Below are 22604 nucleotides of genomic sequence, written 5' to 3' on the forward strand. Positions count from 1 at the left end.
CTTCGTAAATAGCAGGCCAGAAAACAACAAACCAGCAAATTTGTTTTATAAGACAATAGTGTACATCGGTTATGCAGCCTATGTTTTCTGTATAAAGGTTTTATAGTATATTTTATAAATGCTGTAAGAATGTAACGACAGAACACTAATAGGTGGAATAAATATTATATGATTTTATAAGCTGCGCCTATTTTGGATTTATAAATACTTATTTAATGCTGAATAACTGTTCTCAGCATCTTTTAATAAAGCTTTTACTTGCAGGAAAGTGGTTATATAAATATTATTATTATTATTATTATTATTATTATTATTATGAAGATCATAGTCTAAAACAGCGTTAATATGACAAAATATTTGCACATCGTCAGTGCGTAATAGATGTTGTACATCAAGGTCTTCCGCAATATCATTGATAAAAAACAACAAATAGAAGAGGTCCAAGTATGGACCCTTGAGGAACTCCTAACGTTTGAAGTATTATACTGCGGTGGATTACGTGAACGAAATAATTTAACTGGGTCACAGCAGAGACCTACGTTGTTGAGTTATTCTAACAATATGGGGTGCTTGAATTTATCAAAAGCTTTAGGGAAGTTCGTGTACATTAACCTTGGATAAGTGATATAGAATATCCTATACTTTCCAAACATGCAGAAATACTCCGGATTCAAGTATGATAGAAAATAAGTAGAGACATAGAAACTAGAGAGCAATGTCTAGGCAAAAACACAGGGTCAGAGCCCATATACATGTTGTGTTTTAATTGCATTTAAAATATCAGAGCCTATTTTTTTATTTATTGAAGTTTCTGCCTTGACAGTCAACTAAACGTCTAGAGAAGCTTCAAAATAAATACCAAATTAGTATATTCCCATTACAATTTCTCTCTAAATCCGCTAGGATAATTACAATCTCACTTCAACCACAATTTAGAGCTCATTTACCAGTCTCGCGAATTCACATTGTTGCAGTTACCTCTCACGATGTGATGTTGTCGCTGCCAGATCCAGATTTCCGATTAAAGACAAGTGCCAAACCTTACTTGGGAAATAGTAGATTACAAATAATTATGCTTATCCCTCTACGAACAAAGTTTAGGTTCCCTCCAAATATTACATTTATGTGTAACTATGCAATTTTACTTCACAACAGAAACTACACATTTGGGATCATTGTATTCCCACAGTTGTATATTTTTGCAATAAATTTGCGTCTAGTTTCATTTAACAAAACGGTTTTTATAAGAAGTAATAGAGGACCTGAAAGAAATGTTACGTGGAATAAAAATGTATGTTCGGGGAGGACATTATTATTTTCCCTAAGCAAGCCTACATTCTTTTTTGTTGCGAACTTTTGCCCTTTTCTCTTATTAAGGTCGAACTGTCCGGTCTTCAATGAATCTCAATATTTGCCACAGCGATCTTAGCTGTTGTTGAGGTGCTACGGTTTTTGTTTTTCAACAAATCACCCCGGCGCTGTTCTATATAAACAGCCTCTACAATTAAATTACCCTCTTTATGAAAATCCAGTTGCTCCGAAATATTTTCCGAGATCAAACAAGCGAAAACAATTAAACCAAATAATCCAATACAGAATTATATCCTTTCACCGAAATAAAGCGTTAATCGTCCGTTTACCTTTATAATTATTAAAGAGCAAACCGTGCAAAGTAAATTATCTCTGGATACGCGAGTAAGGGCGAAAAGCGCCGAAAAATATTTATAATATGGCGAGGTGCGTTAAATTCTACGAGTCATCATGCTTTTCCATTTCTCATCGTTTTATACGCGTTATCTGTCGGTAGATCGAGCATTAATCAATCATAAGGGGGAACGAACGACTCTGCCGAAGATGACAAACAAAAATCGCAGCTGATGGACTTGAAGCTTTTGCCGTAAGAAAAATAATTGTATGAACGATGTATTTGTAAAAAGCAAGTGAAATATGTTTTTGGTTTCACGGACTCGAAACCAACTTGAGTTATATACAACTAACCCCAGTAAATGGTCGTTCGTGAAAAGTAGTTTATCCGTCTATTCATTAACTAATTTATATCAGCGCGATATCTATTTCAATGGAATAAGAAGAATAAAAGAAACTATCTTAAATAATTTTATTCCAGTGTAACTCACTAAATAAGGAAGCGTTGAAAAAAACATGAATCAAACTTTGATCAGTATATTGATAAGAAAGCAACAAGTTAAAATTAACCTACTTTAGTAATTTTGTTAAGTAATAATCGTGTTTTGAAAGAAGCAAAAGAGCAGTACATATTTATACATTACGTATTAAAGATTTAATTACATCTATCCTTTACCCAGTGCTGTGTGACGTTTTATAGTGTCTTTCCACCGTTTTAAAAAGGCATATTGGAATAAAAATGGGTCTATTTTCTGTTCTCAGCAATGTGTAATACAGGCAACTCCAAAACTTGATCTCTAGTTTAAAAAAAAAGAGAAATATATCGACATAAAATTGATATTCGGTGAAAAATATTGTTAAATTAGTATGACTATTGATTGCGTTTAGTGCGTCATAATTAATAACTAATAAGGCACTAACATTTGATGCATAATCTGCGGTAGGCTAGCTAACGATGATTACATTTTGATAACGCGACTGCAATACATTTTTTATGTCACGTAAAGGGGATATTTATCCTATTAATAAAATTCCATGTGAAACAATGATGGTTATTTTTAATGTACATATATAATGAGCACAACTAGTATAGTGCTTTGTGAGACTGAGAGGGAAATTTAAACAGTATTTTGCTTTCCTCTATTTATTAATACAAATTTTTGCTCTAAGCATATTAGCACAAAACAACTTTCTCCGAAATCCGTTGTTCTAACGGAAACAAATACTTTAACCTTAGAAACATATTTTTGACAGTACTCAATTTGAAACGGAAATAGACTGCATGAGAAAATTGCGACATATTTCCCAAATTTAAAAATATGTACCTACTTTGCGACAGTCAATTAATCATAATATGATTTGAAAACAAGATTGAGTAAAACTGAGTCCGGTTTATGACAGTTTTTTTTAATTTAGCAAAAAAATAAATATACGACTGTTGTGGAATTGTGAATTAAACCGAAAAACTGAAAATAGCTTTTATTTTTAAACATACAACATAAAGAGAAATACAATTTTCACTTTATTGTAAAGTATCGAGCTAATTCAAACCAAATCTTATTTTTAAGTCTTATGAACTAGATATAAGCAATAACACCAAAATATTTGATAATTCTTTAGTAATTAATAAAATATCATAGTGCGAACGAACCAAGGTAGCTCCAAAAAGATGACGTCTCGATATTCTGCGGCATCGACATTTTTTTTGTTATTGGCGCCGTTTTTATTACGCTTTCCTAATAACGATGGCCGATCGATAGCTTCATACTTTATGTTAATTCGCAAGAATGAAGGCAGAGTCTGTTTTGTTTTTGTTGCGGCACTCTACATTAATTAGGACTGGCAATGCGGGATCGATACAGGCTGCAGATACCTATACAGGCGGGTCCATGTACTAGAAGGACCCTACGCCAAGGCGGTGTGCCGGATTCGTCGCCAAGGGACTTTTTCGGGCTCATACCGAGAAAAGGATTCTTCCAAATTGTCTGTGATATGTAGCGATATTAAAGCGGAATTGAAAAAAAAATCATTTTATATAGTATTGCGTTCTGTTGACCCTGAATTGACGAAATATCTGGTGCATATACGGGGTGATCCTTAAATGTATATAATATATTCTTAAGTATTATTGGAAATTACAAATAATTACAGAGACTTCAATTTGTAGAAAATTCGTCGATTGTAAGGCAGTTATTGGGAATTAATGTAATACAGAAAGTAAATTTTTGATGACGAAATAATGCGATGTGGCCAGATTTACCCTAGCCCAAAAAGATACAGGACCTCATTTTCTATCTATTTATTCGCTATTATTCCATTATACAGGATGGCCAAATGAAAATGAAACAGAGCCATTTTCAGGAACTGCGTCAAGATTGTAGAAAAACGCTTAGACCCGTCGATTTTAGATTAAAGGGGGACATTCTTTGCTGGTATTTTTGACTCCGCCACTTAATGCTATACACAGACAATGAACGTAAAATTAGTGGATTCCAAATTATTTTCTAGTATTATTTGGAAGCGTTGGTTGGTAGTTTATTTAATTGTGTTTTTGAAAATTAAACACTATGGTTTATTCCATTGCGGAAAGGGTAGATATCATTTCGCTTTACTTTATGAACAATAAATGTGCGAATAGAACAAATCAGCTATTTAATGAACAACATCAAGATCGACATGCCAGGAGGAAGTATGTTCTAGAGTTAGTAAAAAAATTTCAAGAGACAGGGAACGTAGCCAATAAAAAACGAGAAATTGAAAAATCTGTAGTTAATGAAGCTAGTGAAGTTGCAGTTTTAGGACAAGTTCATCTTGGTCCTACATTAAGTACGAGGCAGCTGGCATCTGTGTCTGGGATCAATCGAACTAGCATACAAACCATTTTTAATAAATTCCATCCATACAAAATACATTTAGTCCAGAAACTTCATGAGGATGATTATGACCGGCGTTTGCAATTTTGCGAAAAAATGAGTGAGCGAGCACAGTTCCTTTTTAACATCTGTTTTTCTGATGAATCCAGTTTTTTTCTTGAACGGGACGGTAAATCGTCACAATTGCCGCTATTGGTCCAATTCAAACCCAAGAGTTTTTCACGAGGTGCATACACAGCAACCGGAAAAATTAAATGTATGGGCTGGAATTTTCGGTGACCGGCTGGTGGGTCCTTTTTTTCTACCTGGTAATTTGACTGGCCAAATGTATTTGCAATTACTGGAAGACGCTATTGACCCTGCCTTGACTGATATTATTGAAAATGTTCCAGAGTATGATGAAGATCATTTGATTTTTCAACAGGACGGTGCTCCTCCGCATTATGCGTTAATTGTCCGTCAGTATTTGGACCAACGTTTTCTACGGAATTGGATTGGGAGAAGAGGCAGCATTGAGTGGCCTCCACGATCACCGGATTTATCGCCCCTTGATTTCTTTTTGTGGGGATACCTAAAAAGTAAAATCTATAAAACACAGCCAGCGTCGCTGGAAGATTTGCGTCAAAGAATCGTCGACGAATGCCGTCGAATCACTCCGGAAATGCTTCGGAATGTGCGCGAACGTTTCGAACAAAATCTTTATTCTTGTATGGAAGCGGGCGGTCATCAGTTTGAACATTTAATCAACTAAGTAGTAAGTAAGCAACTAAACATAATTTAAATTTTAAAATGTAAATTTTTTTCAAAGTATTGGGCGGAATTATAAAATTTAAAGTCTGTTGTAAAGAGAATTGTAAGAGCTTTCAAAAGAAATATTACTCAACCCCCAATGCCATTTAAATATTTTGGGGTGATGCTTACCCTTGCTTGGGGGTGAAAGTGGCGGAGTCAAAAATACCAGCAAAGAATGTCCCCCTTTAATCCAAAATCAATGGGTCTGAGCGTTTTTCTACAATCTTGACGTAGTTCCTGAAAATGGCTATGTTTCGTTTTCAGTTGGCCAGCCTGTATATCATTTAAGAGGTTTAAATATGTATGGTAAATTTAATACAACATAAATCATACATATTTTGCAAAATTTTACAAAAAAAATTGTATGTTCTACGCTGTAAACTGTTTAAAATATTATGCATTTAAGATTTGCCCTGTACTTTAACCAAACTCCTGCTACTGTATTGAAAATTTAATTTCATTCTATATTTTTAGGAGTTATGTTCATTAGAATTATGCAACAATTTTCCCTTATCCTTATCGTCCACCCTATCGTGTAATAGCGATAAAAACACATCGCATTCATTAAAGCGTGCTGGAAATTACTGAAACTGCCCATCCGAACCCTTTCACTTCGTTTATCAGCGTCTGTTTATTGACTGAACCGAAAGTTAACGAAACATAGTTTTATTTTGAAACAATATTTAACTCGCATTTTAATGGGGTGAATAATGGAACTGGGTATAATAGAAAAGTTTCCAGCAAAAACAAACTTCCAAACTATTTGAATGGCAGGTTGCAAACAATATTCACAAAGTAGAAGCTGGTGTAATTTTTCTGCTTTATTGGGTTGTTATAACAACGATATTCAAAGGGAAATTCCATCCCGCGTTAGCTTTAATTTTAGATCCGACATTCTTCTTGTGACACTCATAATTAATAGCTATTAAATTACACTTTCTCACACAATTTTATGTAAAATTACACTCCAGATCATTGGTTGTTTTGGTTGCAAATTTGCACAATTTTCATCAATGTAGAGAATCATAAATTAAGTGTGTTTTCTCGCTGTATAAGAAATGCACATTTTTGGGTTTAAACAATTCAGATACACCACTGTTATTTTCCTCTTGCCAACACGACTACGGTTATTTTTGGATTATATACGACACCAGTCTATAAATCATTTGAAGAATTGAATAAGCTTTGATCAAGGCGTGCTGCTTTGTTAAGTACCAGGAATAAATCGATTAGAAAACATTATATCGGCGGGACTTTCTTACGCATATTTTGCGAATGAATTTTCGTGGAATTAAGCGAAAATTAATGGAACCATTAGTTATCTTCTATTGTGGTAAATAAATTTGTTTCCGTTGAAAGTTCGTTTACGGTAGCCAGCTGTGAAGATTGCTTTTCTACTGCAATTGTTCTGTGGTTCCATCAGAAGTAAGAGCTTATTTTTAGAAAGTGAAAGATATGATGGGAGAAGACGAACTAGATAAACGATTTAGAGCTATCGGCTTGATATGAAAGCTTTTAGTTTAATAATACTACACATTTCCACGTTGTCTTTCTGCGTACTCTTGAAATAGTTATTGGAAAGTTTTGTACAAAAATAATCCGATTAACATAACTAGAGGATGTTGATATTGTTTTCGATACATTTTTTAATGTTACTTCGTCTAGATTTCCGTTAAAAATAACCTGGTTAACATAATTTAGTGATATTGCTTTCCGACTTGTTTTGATGTCTTGGATTGGAGCGACCTACTTGGCATAATTGTGAAATACTGACACATTTGTCACATGTTTTATCGTCAAAGTTACATTTTGCCTCTTCTCTATTTCAGAAATAAACTTCTGAATGGTTTAGAAATAATTATTTCTCCGACGTTTTGAATAGAATTAAATTGGTCGATATTATTAAGAATACTAAGAGTTCTTTGTGTACATATTTTACTATCCATTTTAAACAATAATATTCGGGGTATTTTGATATAATTTTTATAAACTTTGGTAACTAAATGTAATTTCTAGAAAAGGAACAGTTCCAACCGAACTGTTCTAATTAAAATGATTCAAAGGAATAACTCCAAAGAACGGCTGTACAGTTCCAAAGAAGCGGTTTCCAAGGAACGGTTCCAATGAACTGATTCCATTAATTCGGAACTCTTCCTTGAAAATCCCAGTTATTTTCATCAGTAGAACACGATAATGATGTTCCTGATCTTATTATGAACAGCTAGTCCAAAAATCGTAGCTGTCTTCAATATTAATTAATATTTTTAAGGAATATTTTGCAAGTATGTATATAAATAATTTAAACAACAAATTCCACGACTTGATATACATACGTTAACGAGGTTTTGACAATTTGGCGTTATAATTTTGACGATTTTTTGATCAAAATTTTATTTATATCTACTTTCTACAGTCAAAGTTTGTAAAAAGCTGTGGAGATACCCTTGCATGCAATGAATGGCTTATTAAGAAAACATTTTACTATTTACCGATTTTGTTTCAGGTTTTTCTTAAAGTGTGCGTCGTCAAAATGGAAGTAATGACGGAATGAAACAGGTCTTCGCCTTCCTCCTTCTGCTGACGTCTGTTCTCGCTGAAAACCCCTCCCAGAATGCCCACTGTCAGAGTAGATTTCTTTCTAACACAGTCTCTCCAGCCAGACTGACCACCGACGTGTCCAGCCTCGCTAGGGGCATCGCTAGTAAAATCGGCCAGAACCACAACATCTCCACCATCTCCAGAGAGCTGCTGTCCGACCACCGAGACGTTTTAGCGGTGATTCTAGTAACGAAGCAGGACTCGGCTCTGGCATTAAACATTAGCGGTAGGCTGAAGATTTTCCCGAACAGGACCGTGGAGACTGATATTTTTTGGAGGTCTTTCAATTTAACCGATAACGGTTGGGGCAGGCCGTTCAAGGACTGCAATTTCCTACGTACGTGGTTGTACAGCTATTTTTTTAAGTCCGCCGGCTATGGGGTAGGTCTGCTCATCGGAATCGACTTGAACCAGTGCGATCGGACGTTGAGTGAGATCTACAATGGGACTCATAGGTGCGATCTGGAAACTACCGAGGTAATTGTTAGTTTTGTTTTCAATCAGGTCGTATTTAAGTTTTCTAAACACAGTACGGGGTGTCTGAAACTTGATAGTATGGGCCTACTGTGAGGATACAAAAAATTAAAATAAAATTTGGGACACGTGGTCCATTTTCAATCGAAAGTATTATCTTTGGAATTTGACAGAAACTACTAATGACGTCATCAATTATATTTTTCCAGAAACATACCCAAATTTTTTTCCTGTTAAAAAGCTCTCTTTTTTAAAAGTTATAAGCAATTTCGTCCCAGAGGCTCAAAAGAAATACCACCTAAAAATCACATTTACGCATAGCGGTAGAAGGATCAAGTAGTCGTTGGAAAATAATTGATTGTTCGTTGTTTAAAGTCTACTTAAATAAGCATTTATAAATCCAAAATAGCCGAAGTTTATAAAACCATTTTATAAAAGCTGCGCATACAATATTTATTCCACTAATTGGTGTTCTGTCGTTGCATTCTTACAGCATTTGTAAAATATACTATAAAACCTTTATACAGAAAACATTGTCTTATAAAAAAAATTTGCTGATATAGTTGTCTCCAAAGAAAAGGTTTATACATGTTTTATAAAAGCTATTTTTCCCAACTTGAAAGCGATGAATGTTGTATTAATGTTTCTAATATACAGTGCAACAAAACTTTTTAACTTTATACTTAATTATGCGTTTCTATACTAAATCGTTTTATTAATAATAAAAATGAAAGCTTTGTGCTATTGCCCATTGTCGGCAATATAAGAAAGGTAATCAAGAGTTAATGTTTACCAATATACACAATAAAATTAAATATGTATCTAGAAAATAAAAAACTACTTGCAACGAAAATTTTATTGATGAAATATATCATGATACCTTTAAAAAAAACTAAGCGCCTTTAAAATTAAGCAGATTTAGCAATCGTCTGTAATAATTTTTGAAAAATAATGTCACAATATTCATTTCAATAAAAAAATAAAAAATATGTACATATAACAAATTACATATTAAATATAATTCAATATACATGCATAAAACTAATTATTTCATGATACAAATATTTTTCTTTTTGACGTAATTCTGGTGTACAATATAGCTGACATCTTGTCCTAAGCATGTTTGAAAAAATATGGCTGCTAGGAGGATACTTCTACCACAGTAACTATAAATCTGTTATAAAATAATTAAGATTTTAAATATTTTATATAGTATTTTATAGAGTAATTTGCTATCTACTGTCAGTTTAAAAATTCTGCGTAAACTGCTTCCTGCTACAATTCCAATGGCGTCAACAGAGCAGATAATAAAGAAATTTGGCAGGTTTCTTTGAAATAATAAAGGGCTTATTTGAACGTAATAATATGATTAAAATTAATAATTCCAGTATCTTCCTGAAGCGTAACTAATAGTATCCTAGGACATAACGCATTAGATATTTAAATATTGGGTATTAGGTAGTAGATATTCAAATTTTAGAAAACAACATGCAGTTTTATGGTTGTAATAATGTATTAACACTAAAACTCTCTAATTCACAGATTTTTTTAGATTAGGGACAATATCTCCATATATATTTTTATGCCTTCGAAAGCTTTACTATATAGTAGTTTTATAAGTACAATATATATTGCTGCATCTCCCAAAAATAGCTTTTTAGTTGAGAAGAAACTACTAACTATTCTGCTTACAGCTGTAATAGAACCCTTTTATAGAATATTTTTTAAAGCTTGTGATATTATTTAACTTAAAAAGCTAAAATTATTTATAAGTTAATCATATAATCTATTTAAATGATAATGTTATACAACATTAATAGTGCAAGCGATATGCTGCATTAATGCTTTAAAAATTTACCGGCAAGTGTTTATAAGATTATAAAATACAAGGAAGCAGCAGAAGTTTCATTTATCACATTTATAAGACTCTAACAAAGCCTTTATAAAATTGTATAATTTTACTATTAGAATATTCTAACAGCTTTTTTATATTCCAAAATTGCTATAGGAGCAAATTAACACGTTATTAAGGCATTAAAAATCTAAAAAGATACACAAAGAAGGGTGGAGATTGGATTGTCTTGAAATGAGAGGTCATATAGAGAATAGATTTTAATATGTATGTAGAATGAAAGCGTTTGCCTCATTTAAGTTTAGTTATTGTTATCATCACCTTTTGTTTTATACTGTATTAAAGAATTATCGAGTTTAATCCTTTTATTTATTCTTAATGACATTTATGCACCTTAAACAACGAACATTCAATTATTTTCCAACGATTACTTGACCCTTCCACCGCTAATATGATTTTTAAGTGGTATTTCTTTTGAGACTCTTTAGGGCGATATCGCTTATAACTTTTATACGAGAAGTAATACAGAAAAATTTCTCTATTATAAGTTTATTAGAAAAAAGAGAGTTTTTAACAGGAAAAAATTTGGGTATGTTACTGGAAAAAATATAATTGATGACGTCATTAGTCGTTTTTGTCAAATCTCAAAGATAATACTTTCTATCGAAATTGGAACTTACCTCATCCCAATTTGAGGTACCCTGTACAAATAAAAAAAATAATGTTAATAAAAATACTAGAGAGAATAACATATAATGATGCCAAGTTTAGTGCCATTAGATTAGGCGGTATCTGTTTTGTTTTTTGTGAATGGTATATCCACGGAGATTTTTGGCTTTTTGGCTTTAAAATATCACTAGAAATGAATATTTTTATATGCGCATAAAAATAAACGTGGGCTTAACTTTTGGCGGCACAAAATTCGAAAAATGTCATATTTTTCTTCCTATTTAATTATGTATCTTTTCAATAGTTGATTTTAGGCGAAAATAGAAAAGGAAAAAAATGTTTGTAAATAAATTTTACAAACTATGACTAGTTACAAATCAAATGAATCATGATTATTATTGTAAAAATTGAAAAAATCGGCAAAAATGGGGTTAAAAACCTTACTTTTTAGGGAATTTTTTTGGGGTCTTTAAATTGCGTATAAGACCTTCATACTTGTCTCAATAAAAGTTCATGTTATGTAGAATCATCACACAAAATTTCATCAAAATCGGTTTGATAGATTTTGCATAATAATTTTGCAATCCATATTTTGAAAAAAAATTTGCAAATTTTCAAAATTTTGCACAGCAAAAACCAAGACCCTTAGAAACTTGAAAATTTAATCACATATAGAAGGACTCTCAAGCCTTCAAACGCTCTTTGAAAAATTAAAATCCATCAATTAGGAGAGCTCTGGCGCTTGTTTAAACATTGGTTGAATTTTTGTACTTATAAACAATTAGAATACCTTTGCAAATATTCAATCAAATCAAATTTTTTAAAGCAGGTTTTAAAAGTTATTGGAAAGACGCTTCTTTAAAAAAAAACAGATCGATTGGTCATTTTCACTAAATGTACTGGGACAACCGGGCTAATTTTTCGAAAAATACCTTTGGTATTCCGAGCACTTACCAGGTCTAAGTTTGCAATACTTTTCTTCATTGGCAACCTACTTTAAAACGTGTTTAAAGTTATTTATGCAAGCGAGAAATTCAAGAAAATCGTACAGGTGGTGGTGGTGGGGGAAGCAAAGAGCGCGGCCACTTCGGCCTGCTCGAAATTGAATCGACGAGTTCAAAACCGCGACGCGCTTAAAAATTTTTTATATCTCAGCTTCTAGAGGTCTGATTTTGATGATATTTTTAAATCGATGTCTCGCGATTTAAAAAAACAATTAGTGTATTTTCAAATGCATATCGTTAATAATTATTGGTCTTTCAACAGTCCGATAATTATTTACCTTTAATTCCTTTAATTATCAACTTTATTTTTTTATTGCATCAAAGGTAAGTGCATAAACTTATATACTGTTTATCAATGATCAAAAACAAATGTATTTAAATATTCTAAAATTGTTTAAACAACAATTATTTTCAAAATATGTCGAAAATTAGTAATTAATTTAATCATCATTCCTTTTGTGATTAAACTGTAATTTAAATATTATTTACTGTTTATAATATAAGCAATTGAGAAATTCACTCATTATATTACAAAAGTACAAAATTATAGTACAAAAATTCGACCAATGTTTAAACAAGCGCCAGAGCTCTCCTAATTGACGGATTCGAATTTTTCAAAAATCGTTTGAAAGCTTGAGAGTCCTTGGTTTTTGCTGTGCAAAATTTTGAAAATTTGCAATTTTTTTTTCAAAATCTGGATTGCAAAATTATTATGCAAAATCTATCGAACCGATTTTGGTGAAATTTTGTGTGATGATTCTACATAACATGAACTTTTCTTGAGCCAAGTATGAAGGTCCTATATCCAATTTAAAGACCCCAAAAAAATTCCCTAAAGAGTAATGTTTTTTAACTCAATTTTTGGCGATTTTTTCGATTTTTACAATAATAATCATGATTCATTCGATTTGTTGCTAGTCATATTTTGTAAAATTTAATTACAAACATTTTTTCCTCTTCCATTTTCGCTCAAAATCAACTCTTGAAAAGATACATAATTAAATAGGAAGAAAAATAATGACATTTTTCCAATTTTTTTAACATATTGTGCCGCCAAAAGTTAAGCCCACGTTTCTTTTTATGCGCATAGAAAAATTTTCATTTCTAGCGATATTTTAAAGCCAAAAATCTCCGTGGATATACGATTCACCCAAATATGGACTCTTTGAAACAGGTACCGTCTGGACTACATGGTTATAAAGCACTTAGATATGCAGTACTAGTTCTTATGTTTGTAATAATTTGCCTTTTTTCCGAAAGTTGCTATACTTTTCTTTAGAATACAATACTTTTGATTTACAAAAGCCACAGATTCTAAAATTTGTCCGATATGATAATGGTACCGAAGAAAACAATTTTCTCGTAAAATTCTCCACACCATATTTTTGTTGCCATATTCCATAGTACCAAAAAAAAACATCCCTTTTAGGCATTATTACGCGATTTCATTGCAGGACGCGCATATTTCTCATGCCCGCTTCAGAATTCGCCGTTGCAGCAACGACTAGAAGTCATGACGTAAATATGACAGCCGCCGCGAAGCCTGTGCACTAATTCCATCCACTCGTTAATTTGCGAGACGGCTGTAGCGGCGCGGCCCAACAAAGCGTCCCGGGTTTCCGTTTCTCGCGTAATACTTGATAGGGGTGTTGCCTGCGGCTCGGCGAAGTATCAAATTAAGGTTGGACAGGCGTCGCGTCGCGTCGGAAAGGATGGGGTACGTTCCTGACGCGCTGTCAAAACGATGCAAGGGCTGTCTGTTAGGATGCGAGATGCGATTTTGTTTGCGTGTATGCACTGGAAAGCTGGGTTGCCTCTGCCTTCGAAAAGGTAGAAGTGTGAGTAGCATAAGCAGGATTAAGTCGACAAACTTTAAGGAGATATTCCTCATAAAAAAATAATAAAAAAATCAAGTATACTTTTTTTTCCAGAGACGCTTCATTTTCGAAGTATAGAGCGATAAAGATTTTTTTTTAAATTCGAATTTTTTAAATAACTTCTAAATGAAGAAGGCTATTTAAGCCAAATTTGGCATGACACATCTTCTTATAAGATACCATTTTTCCATAGAAGAAGTAGAAGTTCAGCAAGCAACCAGTGGCGGAGTTATGGGAACTCAGACTCAGATTAAATTATAAAAAAAAATTAATACGGCCTTACTGAAAATAAAATGCTGCTGTTTTTAGATAGAACAGTTTGTTATTGACAAAAAGTGTACATTCACGTTTTTCCTAACTCTTATAGTTTCATGGAAAAATTGATTTTTCGAAAGGGTGCTTCTGGATTCTGTCGATAAACTTTAGGAAGACGTTCCTCGTAAAACCAAAAAAAATATAGTACCTATTAAAATTGGTCTTAGTCTCGAGTATGTGTGAGTCAAATAAGCCTTTTTGTCTCCCCTTCCCTTGGGTTTAACCAATAATATTAAAATTATTTAGGAGATGCTTCGTTTTTGAGATATAGAGTGTTTTTTTAGAAAAATAAAATATGACGAAAACAATAGAAATATTTAAGTACCTAACATCTAATGTGACTATGTCGTAATGCGACAACGTAACGACGTATACTCCTAAATTTTTTCAGGCGGTTTGTAGTCACTTCATTTACCTGTGTTGTGGTACTTTTAAATAAAATAAGATGGCAAACAATACCTGAAAATTTATTTGTAAATTGAAACAACCAAAAAATTACCAATTAATATTATACCTAGACAAAGCGAAAAGTGAATCAAAAATGAAATAATTTAAAAAATATTTTGTTCAAAATGGGCGCTTCCGGACTGTAGACAAGCACGACATCTTCTAATTATGGAGGTAGTGGCCGATCTACACTGAATTGGAGTTAATTCTCGACACGCTCGGACTATTCGCTGTCTTAGATCTTCTAGGGTATCAACTGGCAACTCGTAGACATTTTGTTTAACAAAAAATAAAACGAAATAATCCATCGGTGTCAAATCCGGTGAACGTGTAGGCCACGCTGCAGGTCCTCCACGACCAATCCATCTCCTGAGATAAATAATGTTTAACCACTCCCTAAGACCTCTACCAAAATGGGCAGGACAACCATCTAGTTGAAACCAACTGTTCATTCGACTATTAAGCGGAACATCTTCTAACAGATCTTGAAAACCATTTTCAAGGAACTCGCTAAACATGTCAGCATTTAACCGATGCGGAAGGAAATAGGGACCAACTATAATGTTGTCCAACACACCCAGCCATACGTTACATTGGAATTCATGCTGAAAACTATGTTCCCCTACCGCCCGTGGATTCTCGTAGGACCAAATATGGTGGTTCCTTTGGTTTAAAATTTCCCTTCGAGTAAATGTTGCCTCATCTGCCCACATTACTTTTTGCGTAAACTGATCATCATTCTCTGCTTGGTTTAACATCCAGTCACAAAACACACGCCTGCATCGTATGTCCTGAGGCAATAAATGTTGCACACGCTGGATATGGTACGCGTGGCGTCCATCAGCCCGAAGAGTCTTCCAAATGGAACTTGACGAAATACCTAGCTCATAGCTAGATCTTCTGACACGTGGATGAATTTTCATCGAAATGGTTTAAAATAGTATTCGATCTTACTTTGTCCTGAAGTGGGGCAAAATGTCCATCAGCATAAGTTGGAATACCGAAAGGCCCAGTTTGTCTGAGACGACTGAATGTCCTTGAAAATGTTTCCTTTGCTGGTAGTCTGCGATAAGGAAATCTTACTGCATATTCACGGCGAGCCGCCGTGGCATTTCCATCACAAAAACCATATACAAAGACCATATCAGCATATTCATTGTTGGAAAATATAGACGGCATTATTAAATTTATTTTTATTATTAGTTTTAACGCTTTATCTAATGGATAATTCATGCAACAATTCGCAAAATAACATTTAAAACGTCAAATTAACATTGCTTAACAGCTGCCTACTCGAAAATTTTAATTGAGGTTCATTTTAAAGTTTATCGACAGAATCCAGAAGCACCCTTCCGAAAAATCAATTTTGCTATGAAACTATAAGCGTTAGGAAAAAAGTGAATGTACACTTTTTGTGAAGAACAAACTGTTCTATCTAAAAACATCATCATTTTTTATTTTCAGTAGTCCCCATAACTCCGCCACTGGTTGCTTGCGGGACTTCAACTTCTATAGACAAATGGTATCTTATAAGAAAATGTGTCATGCGAAATTTAGCTTAAATAGCCTTCTTCAATTAGAAGTTATTTAAAAAATTCGAATTTTTAAAAAAATTTTTAACGCCCTATATTTCGAAAAAAATTTATACTTGATTTTTTTCTTATTTTTTTATGAGGAATATTTGCTTAAAGTTTGTCGACTTAAATCCTGAAACACCCTGTTATAACTATGATCTATCAATCAAGGCAATATTAGGTGGAGTAGATCTACTACGATTGGAGTAACTTTGGCAACTCTACTGGAAAGGTTGAAGAAACAAACGTGACGTATAACTCAAAGCCTTCGGTGTTTAGAAACAAATAAAGATCAGCAGTTGAATTAGTATTTGAATTTATTAATTTGTTTCTTTATTTAGGTATTTTGCCACACATCACTATATCGCATACTTAAAAAAGTTATTTGTTTCTGCACTAAATCTACACGTTTATTAAGCTACGTGTTGTCAGCAATAAAATAAACAAACCCAAGTGCAGATCTAGCGAGAGCGGAATAAGATAGTGATAGAAAGACTTTTACGCCGAGAAACTTGATATAAACGCTCAATATTCCCAAACGAACATATGAAATTCTCCGGCTCCCAGCAATTGGACGTTCGCTACTAAACGCGTATCCGCGAGAGGTGCTTCCTAGGTTACTGGGTAACGGATTCCACTGGAGTGCATCCAACATAAATCTTTCCTCCTATTCAATATGAAATTTCGTACCCCCAAAGCACAATAAGCTCGACAATACGTGTTTCTTTTATCAGAATATTGCATATGTGCTTGGATTGCATTTACAATACTTATTCGTCGTATTTTATTACGCTGTTTGTCTGAGATGTCTCTCCCCTTCTATTATTCTATACCTAGTCTACGTGTCTACAGTTTGACCAAATCCATTTTGTCCACGAGATTAAGGAGAAAGTCCGCAGTAGAAGTGACATGTTTAGGAGATCTAAATAGTAGGGCAGGTAGCAGTCTGTGCAAAAATTCTGCTTAGATCTGGTAAATATAGTTATTTAACGACGGTTCCAAGGAATGGTTCCTATAAACGGTTCCAAGGCTTTATCTCTCTTGAAAATTGATGATGAAATTGATTGGTTTGGGGGGTTAAGGGTGCAGATGGCGTTACAATACGTTCATGGGCTTTACCTTCCTTGCAAATGGGTGACATCGCTATCCGTATTGCGTTTTTCTATACATGAATCTAAAATACTAAAAAAAAGGAGTAAAATTAGCCAAATACAGACAAACAAACCGTCTGCGGGGGTTTTTATGATCGGAACTTTATTCCAGTAGCCAAAAATGACTTGTATCCACAGTAATTTTGAACTGAGACCACTTTCTAATGCAATTAATGCGTGGCCCTTTAAAATTTTATGAATGTAAATCAGAGTATTATTTCTATCAATTATGTCCCTTTACACTTAGAGTATGTCTTTGATATACTTTATAAGCCTTATAGTGTGCAAATCTAAATATGTAGCTGAGATTAGGTTAAATTAACTACTCGTAGATAAGAACAAGTATTAATGTGTTAATATATTATTTGTATCACCAAGAAATACATTGCAAGGTTATGGATATAATAAGACAGACAAGTAAGTAGGTATAGGCAGATACAAACCTATAATGACGCCACTATTTAATAATAACTCCAAAATTTTGACTATTACAATTTTCCAGTAGTATTTTTTAACAATGCGCCACTGACTTGATGGCTTTTAAAACGATATTTGAAACGTCGCGTCGCGACGAGAGGCATGTTTGCGAGGATTAAATTAAACCTAAAAGTCCTGAAACGGCAACGAGTTTAATGCGCTGCCGCTGGTGAATAATAGTGCGGAATATTGCAAGTCCTCCGTAATTTAGGCGTAGGGGGAGCTATTTTTCCGCTCAAAGCTAATAAGCGGGAATACGACCAGGCTCTTTCCACACCTGCAAAGTTCTCATTCTAAATTTATCGATCGGCGATGAAGAATTTATATTAAACTATTTACAAGACATCGTACAATAGTCCTGTTTGGAGGAAATTAATATATTCCGCTCAAAATATTACGTAATAAACACTTATTTTCACTTATTTTCATATTGAAAATTTGCCGTAAACAATTTCTATGCCTGGCAGGAACACTTTTGAAGCGTACATTCCTAATTCATAAATTTATTGGACAAGGTGAACCTTAAATATACACAATTATTTTAATTACGGGTATAATTCTGGATGTGAATGGGTCTGGGGAATATTAATTATAGAATATTAGAAGTGATGGTTGGCCATCATTACAGGAAAACCGACCAAATACCAGACCTTAACATTTGGCTTTCGAATTTCGCTTAACTTTTGAATCTGAGCTACGTTTGCAGACTATGTATGAGGTGGAAACCAATTGCAGTTTCCGAGATTCGAGGGCTGATCATCTCAATGAAGTAGAAAATGCGAAGCGGAAATCGAACTTTTCAGACGAAGCTGTTCCCGATGCTCTCAACCGCTCCTAACTGTCAAAGCCACAGTAGGCGATACCGACGGGAGGAATATTCTGGTGGCATAGGGCTCCCGACGATGCTCGGAAAAACAAACTGAGGCAGAGCAACGTAAATATACACCACCATACCGAACAATTAATAGTCCAGATACCAGCACGAGCATATTTCAAAGATCTTTGAAATTCCGAGAGATATCCAAATCTAACTCGAAGATTGTTTCAGGGCCTTTGCAGAGCCATCAAAGGAGGTGTTCGAACGTCGACATTGGCTTACAGTTCATTAGCGAGGAATCATCTAATCAAACTTTTTTTTTCTGATTTTCTATGGACATTTTAAAAATATTTCACATCCTAGCTATTGTTAACTTATCTTAAAACTGTGCGGTAAATTTCAAAAAAATGAAACATACATTTAAGGTTCACCCTGTTGTAGTATAACAACTCTAGGTTCGATAAAAAACAATATATCGTAGTGGTGGCCAAAAACATGTGATCGTCATAAGGACTACCTACGTTGTGTGTATCCAGTTTTAATTGACCGGAAGGCGCTGGCTACTAACTTTGTGGAGGGGATGTATGGTTTAATTATTTAAAACAAAAGCAGAGTAAATACACCTAACCTTTATTTACATACAATTCAAATTAAACATATGACAAATAGAAAGAACAACAAAAACATTAACAACCATTTAACATAAAATGAGAGTGCCAGGCTCACCTAGAGCTCCTGTGGGGAAAGAGCATGGCAGAGAAACCCACGATCGTTGCTCTTACCACCCAAATATAAATACAAAACAACCGCTAACCAAAGGCATAAATTAAGAACCTTTGCTAATGATAAATAAGACCTGTCTCATTTAATGTGTCACTAAATGTCATCTGTTACCTCATATTAGTCATACACACTTCCAAGTAAAACTGAAGAGGTTTGGTGTTAGTTAGCCGGCAGAGCCGGAAGGTACTGGAGTCCCATACGGGAGGCAATCCAGCTATAGTTGAGATTTCGGAAGATCCTTCATAACACTGGAGTCCCATACGGGAGGCAATCGAGCTTAATCCAGATTCGTTCCGCACGGGCGAAAATGTTAGTAAATTCAACAAGGCTCGTATAGACGTATGACATAAAGTGAGCACAAGAAATCAAAGAACAACGTAATCATGATAAAACAAGTTAAATGTGAAACAAAGAAGTCGTTATTGCAATATCTGGGCAGTCACGACAATATACATATTTTAACATGTAATAAATAATGAGCAATCTTTAATAATAATTGTAACAATTTTATCTTAGAAAAATATACGCCCCTGAGCGTAAGACAATGAAGGCTAAACATATACAGAATTATTATCATGAAACATCTATATTTTACGTATAACGTAATCGTGGCAAAAACAAGTTAGATGTGAAACAAAGAAGTCGTTATTGTAATGTCTGGCAATCAGGACAATACATATATTTTTAACATGAAATAAATAATGGGCAAACTTTAAGTATAATTATAACAATTTTACCTTGGAAAAATATATGCCCTTGAGCATAAAGCAATGGAAGCTAAACTTACAAAGAATTATTATCATGAAACATCTATAATCATCACAATCATAAGATTATATAGAACAATTAACAACAAAGTACTTAAAGAATATTACCTGCTAACTAATAACACTTTAAACAATTAACTTTTCACTACTTTGACACACTGCCCGCCGATCGTCTTGCTACCTATCTGCACACTATTCTCACTTCAACTGCCTATCTTCAACTCCCTAGGCTTCCTTCCAGAATTTCCTACCTAAGCGCTGGTTTTTGCACTTTCTTTTACCAACTGCCAATATTACTTTTTCATTGTTATACAACACACATGTAACAGGTGACGTCGAAGTTGATAAGTTTTGCACACTGTATACTCTTAATTTACGGTACATCCATCAATGTAGAAGCTAGAATAAATATTCTAGTCACGCGAAAAGTTCTACAATAGATAACTCGTATAACTTATAACGACTACGTCCTGATTTGTGGAACGGCGACGAAGTTTTTCAATTAGGTCACAGGCAATTTTGAAATTAATCTCCTATTAATAACAGAAGCGGCCTGCGCCGGCAGTCAGTCCATAAAACTGTAAAAATAAAACCGCTGTGATGGGAAGTGGCCATTTAATTTTACAGCGGCTATCGGGAGTTCAAACTCCAAGTGTCGTTTTAGTGGATTCGGCTCGACCGAGGCTCGTGGATATTAAAACTCATATCCGCACGTCCACGCGGGGGATGTTTAGAAAGGCGTGTCATTTTCGTTGAAATCTAAAAATTAATTTGTGAGCTTTGAGTAAGAAAAATTATTATTAATAAAATAAACGGTATCTAAAAAATTCTTCATTAATAATTATAATATTTACTAATGTTTATGCATCTTAAAGTCAGGCAGTGTCGGTGGCATAAAACTAGCGCCAACTACATCCAATTTTATACAGAAAAAAAAAGCCATGTATCTAATGTGCCACCTTTTCATTGCAGTGTGTGAGGCACGGGGGACCGACCGAACAAAGTGGGAAATATCGATGTTCTTGTCGAAGGGGATTTTTCTACCCCAATGCCAACTTATCTTGGGACGGCATCCCCGGCGAGGATATCGAGAGTGGACGTATTGATTCAATGGGGTAAGTCACATTTTTCATATAAGTGCGTGGCAAATTTCCAACCAGCGTTCTCGTGTGGAAGGTACGTGAGGAAGTGGTGGCAAACATTCCTTGTGAGGCAGGGAAATGCAATACTTTGTTTTCTTTTCTGCGAGTATATTTATATTGCGCTTGAAAAAACTTGACGTGTTAATCACAAAATAAATATTGACGTGGTCGATGAAATGAATTGGGTGCAGATTGAGAGTTTTTTTAACTGAAAACAAATAAAATTCGAGACAGCAATCAGATCAAATTGCATGACCATGGAAACATTTTGTTGTAACAGGGAGTCTAATGACCTTAAACACTTGATGTTATTAGTCGGTGGTGGCAAAATGATGATTTAAGTTGAATGTTTCCAAGGTGTTGTCGTTACGTTCACTAGAAAGAAAAATTCTATCCTATTGGATTTTATAAACTAGATATCATAATACTCCGTAGAACTGATTAAGTATATGAAAGACCTTGGATTTACATTTGATCCGACCTTATCATTTGCAAAACATATTGACATATATAATTCCAAATACTCTTATTCATTCTAAATTAGAATCTTGCATCAGTCGCCTGGAGCCCAGTTTATCTGATCAAATTGCAACTTTGGAAAAATTTTTCCATAAAGACGGATCGGAATGCGGTTTTTTGCATTCTCTTCCAAAAAATTTTTGTAAAAAATGTGGCTACTTTGTGTTTCTGACAAAGCGGAAATTGCATTGCTGCAGCCAAAAATGCATTCAAAAAATGCATTTTTTTGATACGGCTTTTGGAAGATTTAATAACTTTGTAAATAAGAGTCAGAACTGGCCCAAATCGGATACTCGGGGGTTTTCGAGGTCGCTGATCACGATTATGATGTTCAAATTGACCCCCCGAACACCTGGAGCTTAGGAACGCCGATGAACGTCATCTCCGTGGGACTCTCCCATAAATCACGCGGGGAAGGAGAGAAACTCGGCGCCCGGGGTTTTTTGGGTCGCTGCATTCAAATATGCCATCGTCGAACACCCCCCGGACACCTGGTGCGCCTCATCTCCGTGGGTTTTCCTCGCACAATCGAAAAAGACGAACCGAAAATCGTTATGGGGTTTTTTAGGGCGCTTAATCCAAATTTCACGTCGAAAACGATCCACCGAACACCTAGTGCACCGGAACCTGGGCCTGAACGTCGTCTCCGAGGGTTTTTCAGACACGATCGCTAAAGACAAACCGAAAATCGTTATGGGGGTTTTTTGGGGCGCTGAATCCAAATTTCACCCCGAAAAGGTACCTCCGGACTCCTGGTGCACCGGAACCTCGGCCTGAACGTCAACTCCGAGGGTTTTCCTCACACAATCGAAGAAGACGAACCCAAAAT

General features: G+C 34.5%; 1 protein-coding gene across 2 annotated transcripts in view; it reads left to right on the top strand.

Moving 5' to 3' along the window:
• LOC108914723 (probable G-protein coupled receptor 158) overlaps positions 1 to 22604 on the top strand; it is an 81575-nt gene that overhangs the window by 13969 nt on the left and 45002 nt on the right. For both annotated transcript variants that reach the window (XM_018720590.1, XM_018720591.1), the window contains exons 2-3: positions 7813 to 8384; positions 21087 to 21229. In XM_018720590.1, the coding sequence (XP_018576106.1) occupies positions 7857 to 8384; positions 21087 to 21229 (671 nt within the window). In that variant the 5' untranslated portion in view covers positions 7813 to 7856. The remainder of the gene's footprint in view (positions 1 to 7812; positions 8385 to 21086; positions 21230 to 22604) is intronic.

Source organism: Anoplophora glabripennis, unplaced genomic scaffold, assembly GCF_000390285.2.
Source record: "Anoplophora glabripennis isolate ALB-LARVAE unplaced genomic scaffold, Agla_2.0 scaffold746, whole genome shotgun sequence".
NCBI classification, from domain to species: domain Eukaryota; kingdom Metazoa; phylum Arthropoda; class Insecta; order Coleoptera; family Cerambycidae; genus Anoplophora; species Anoplophora glabripennis.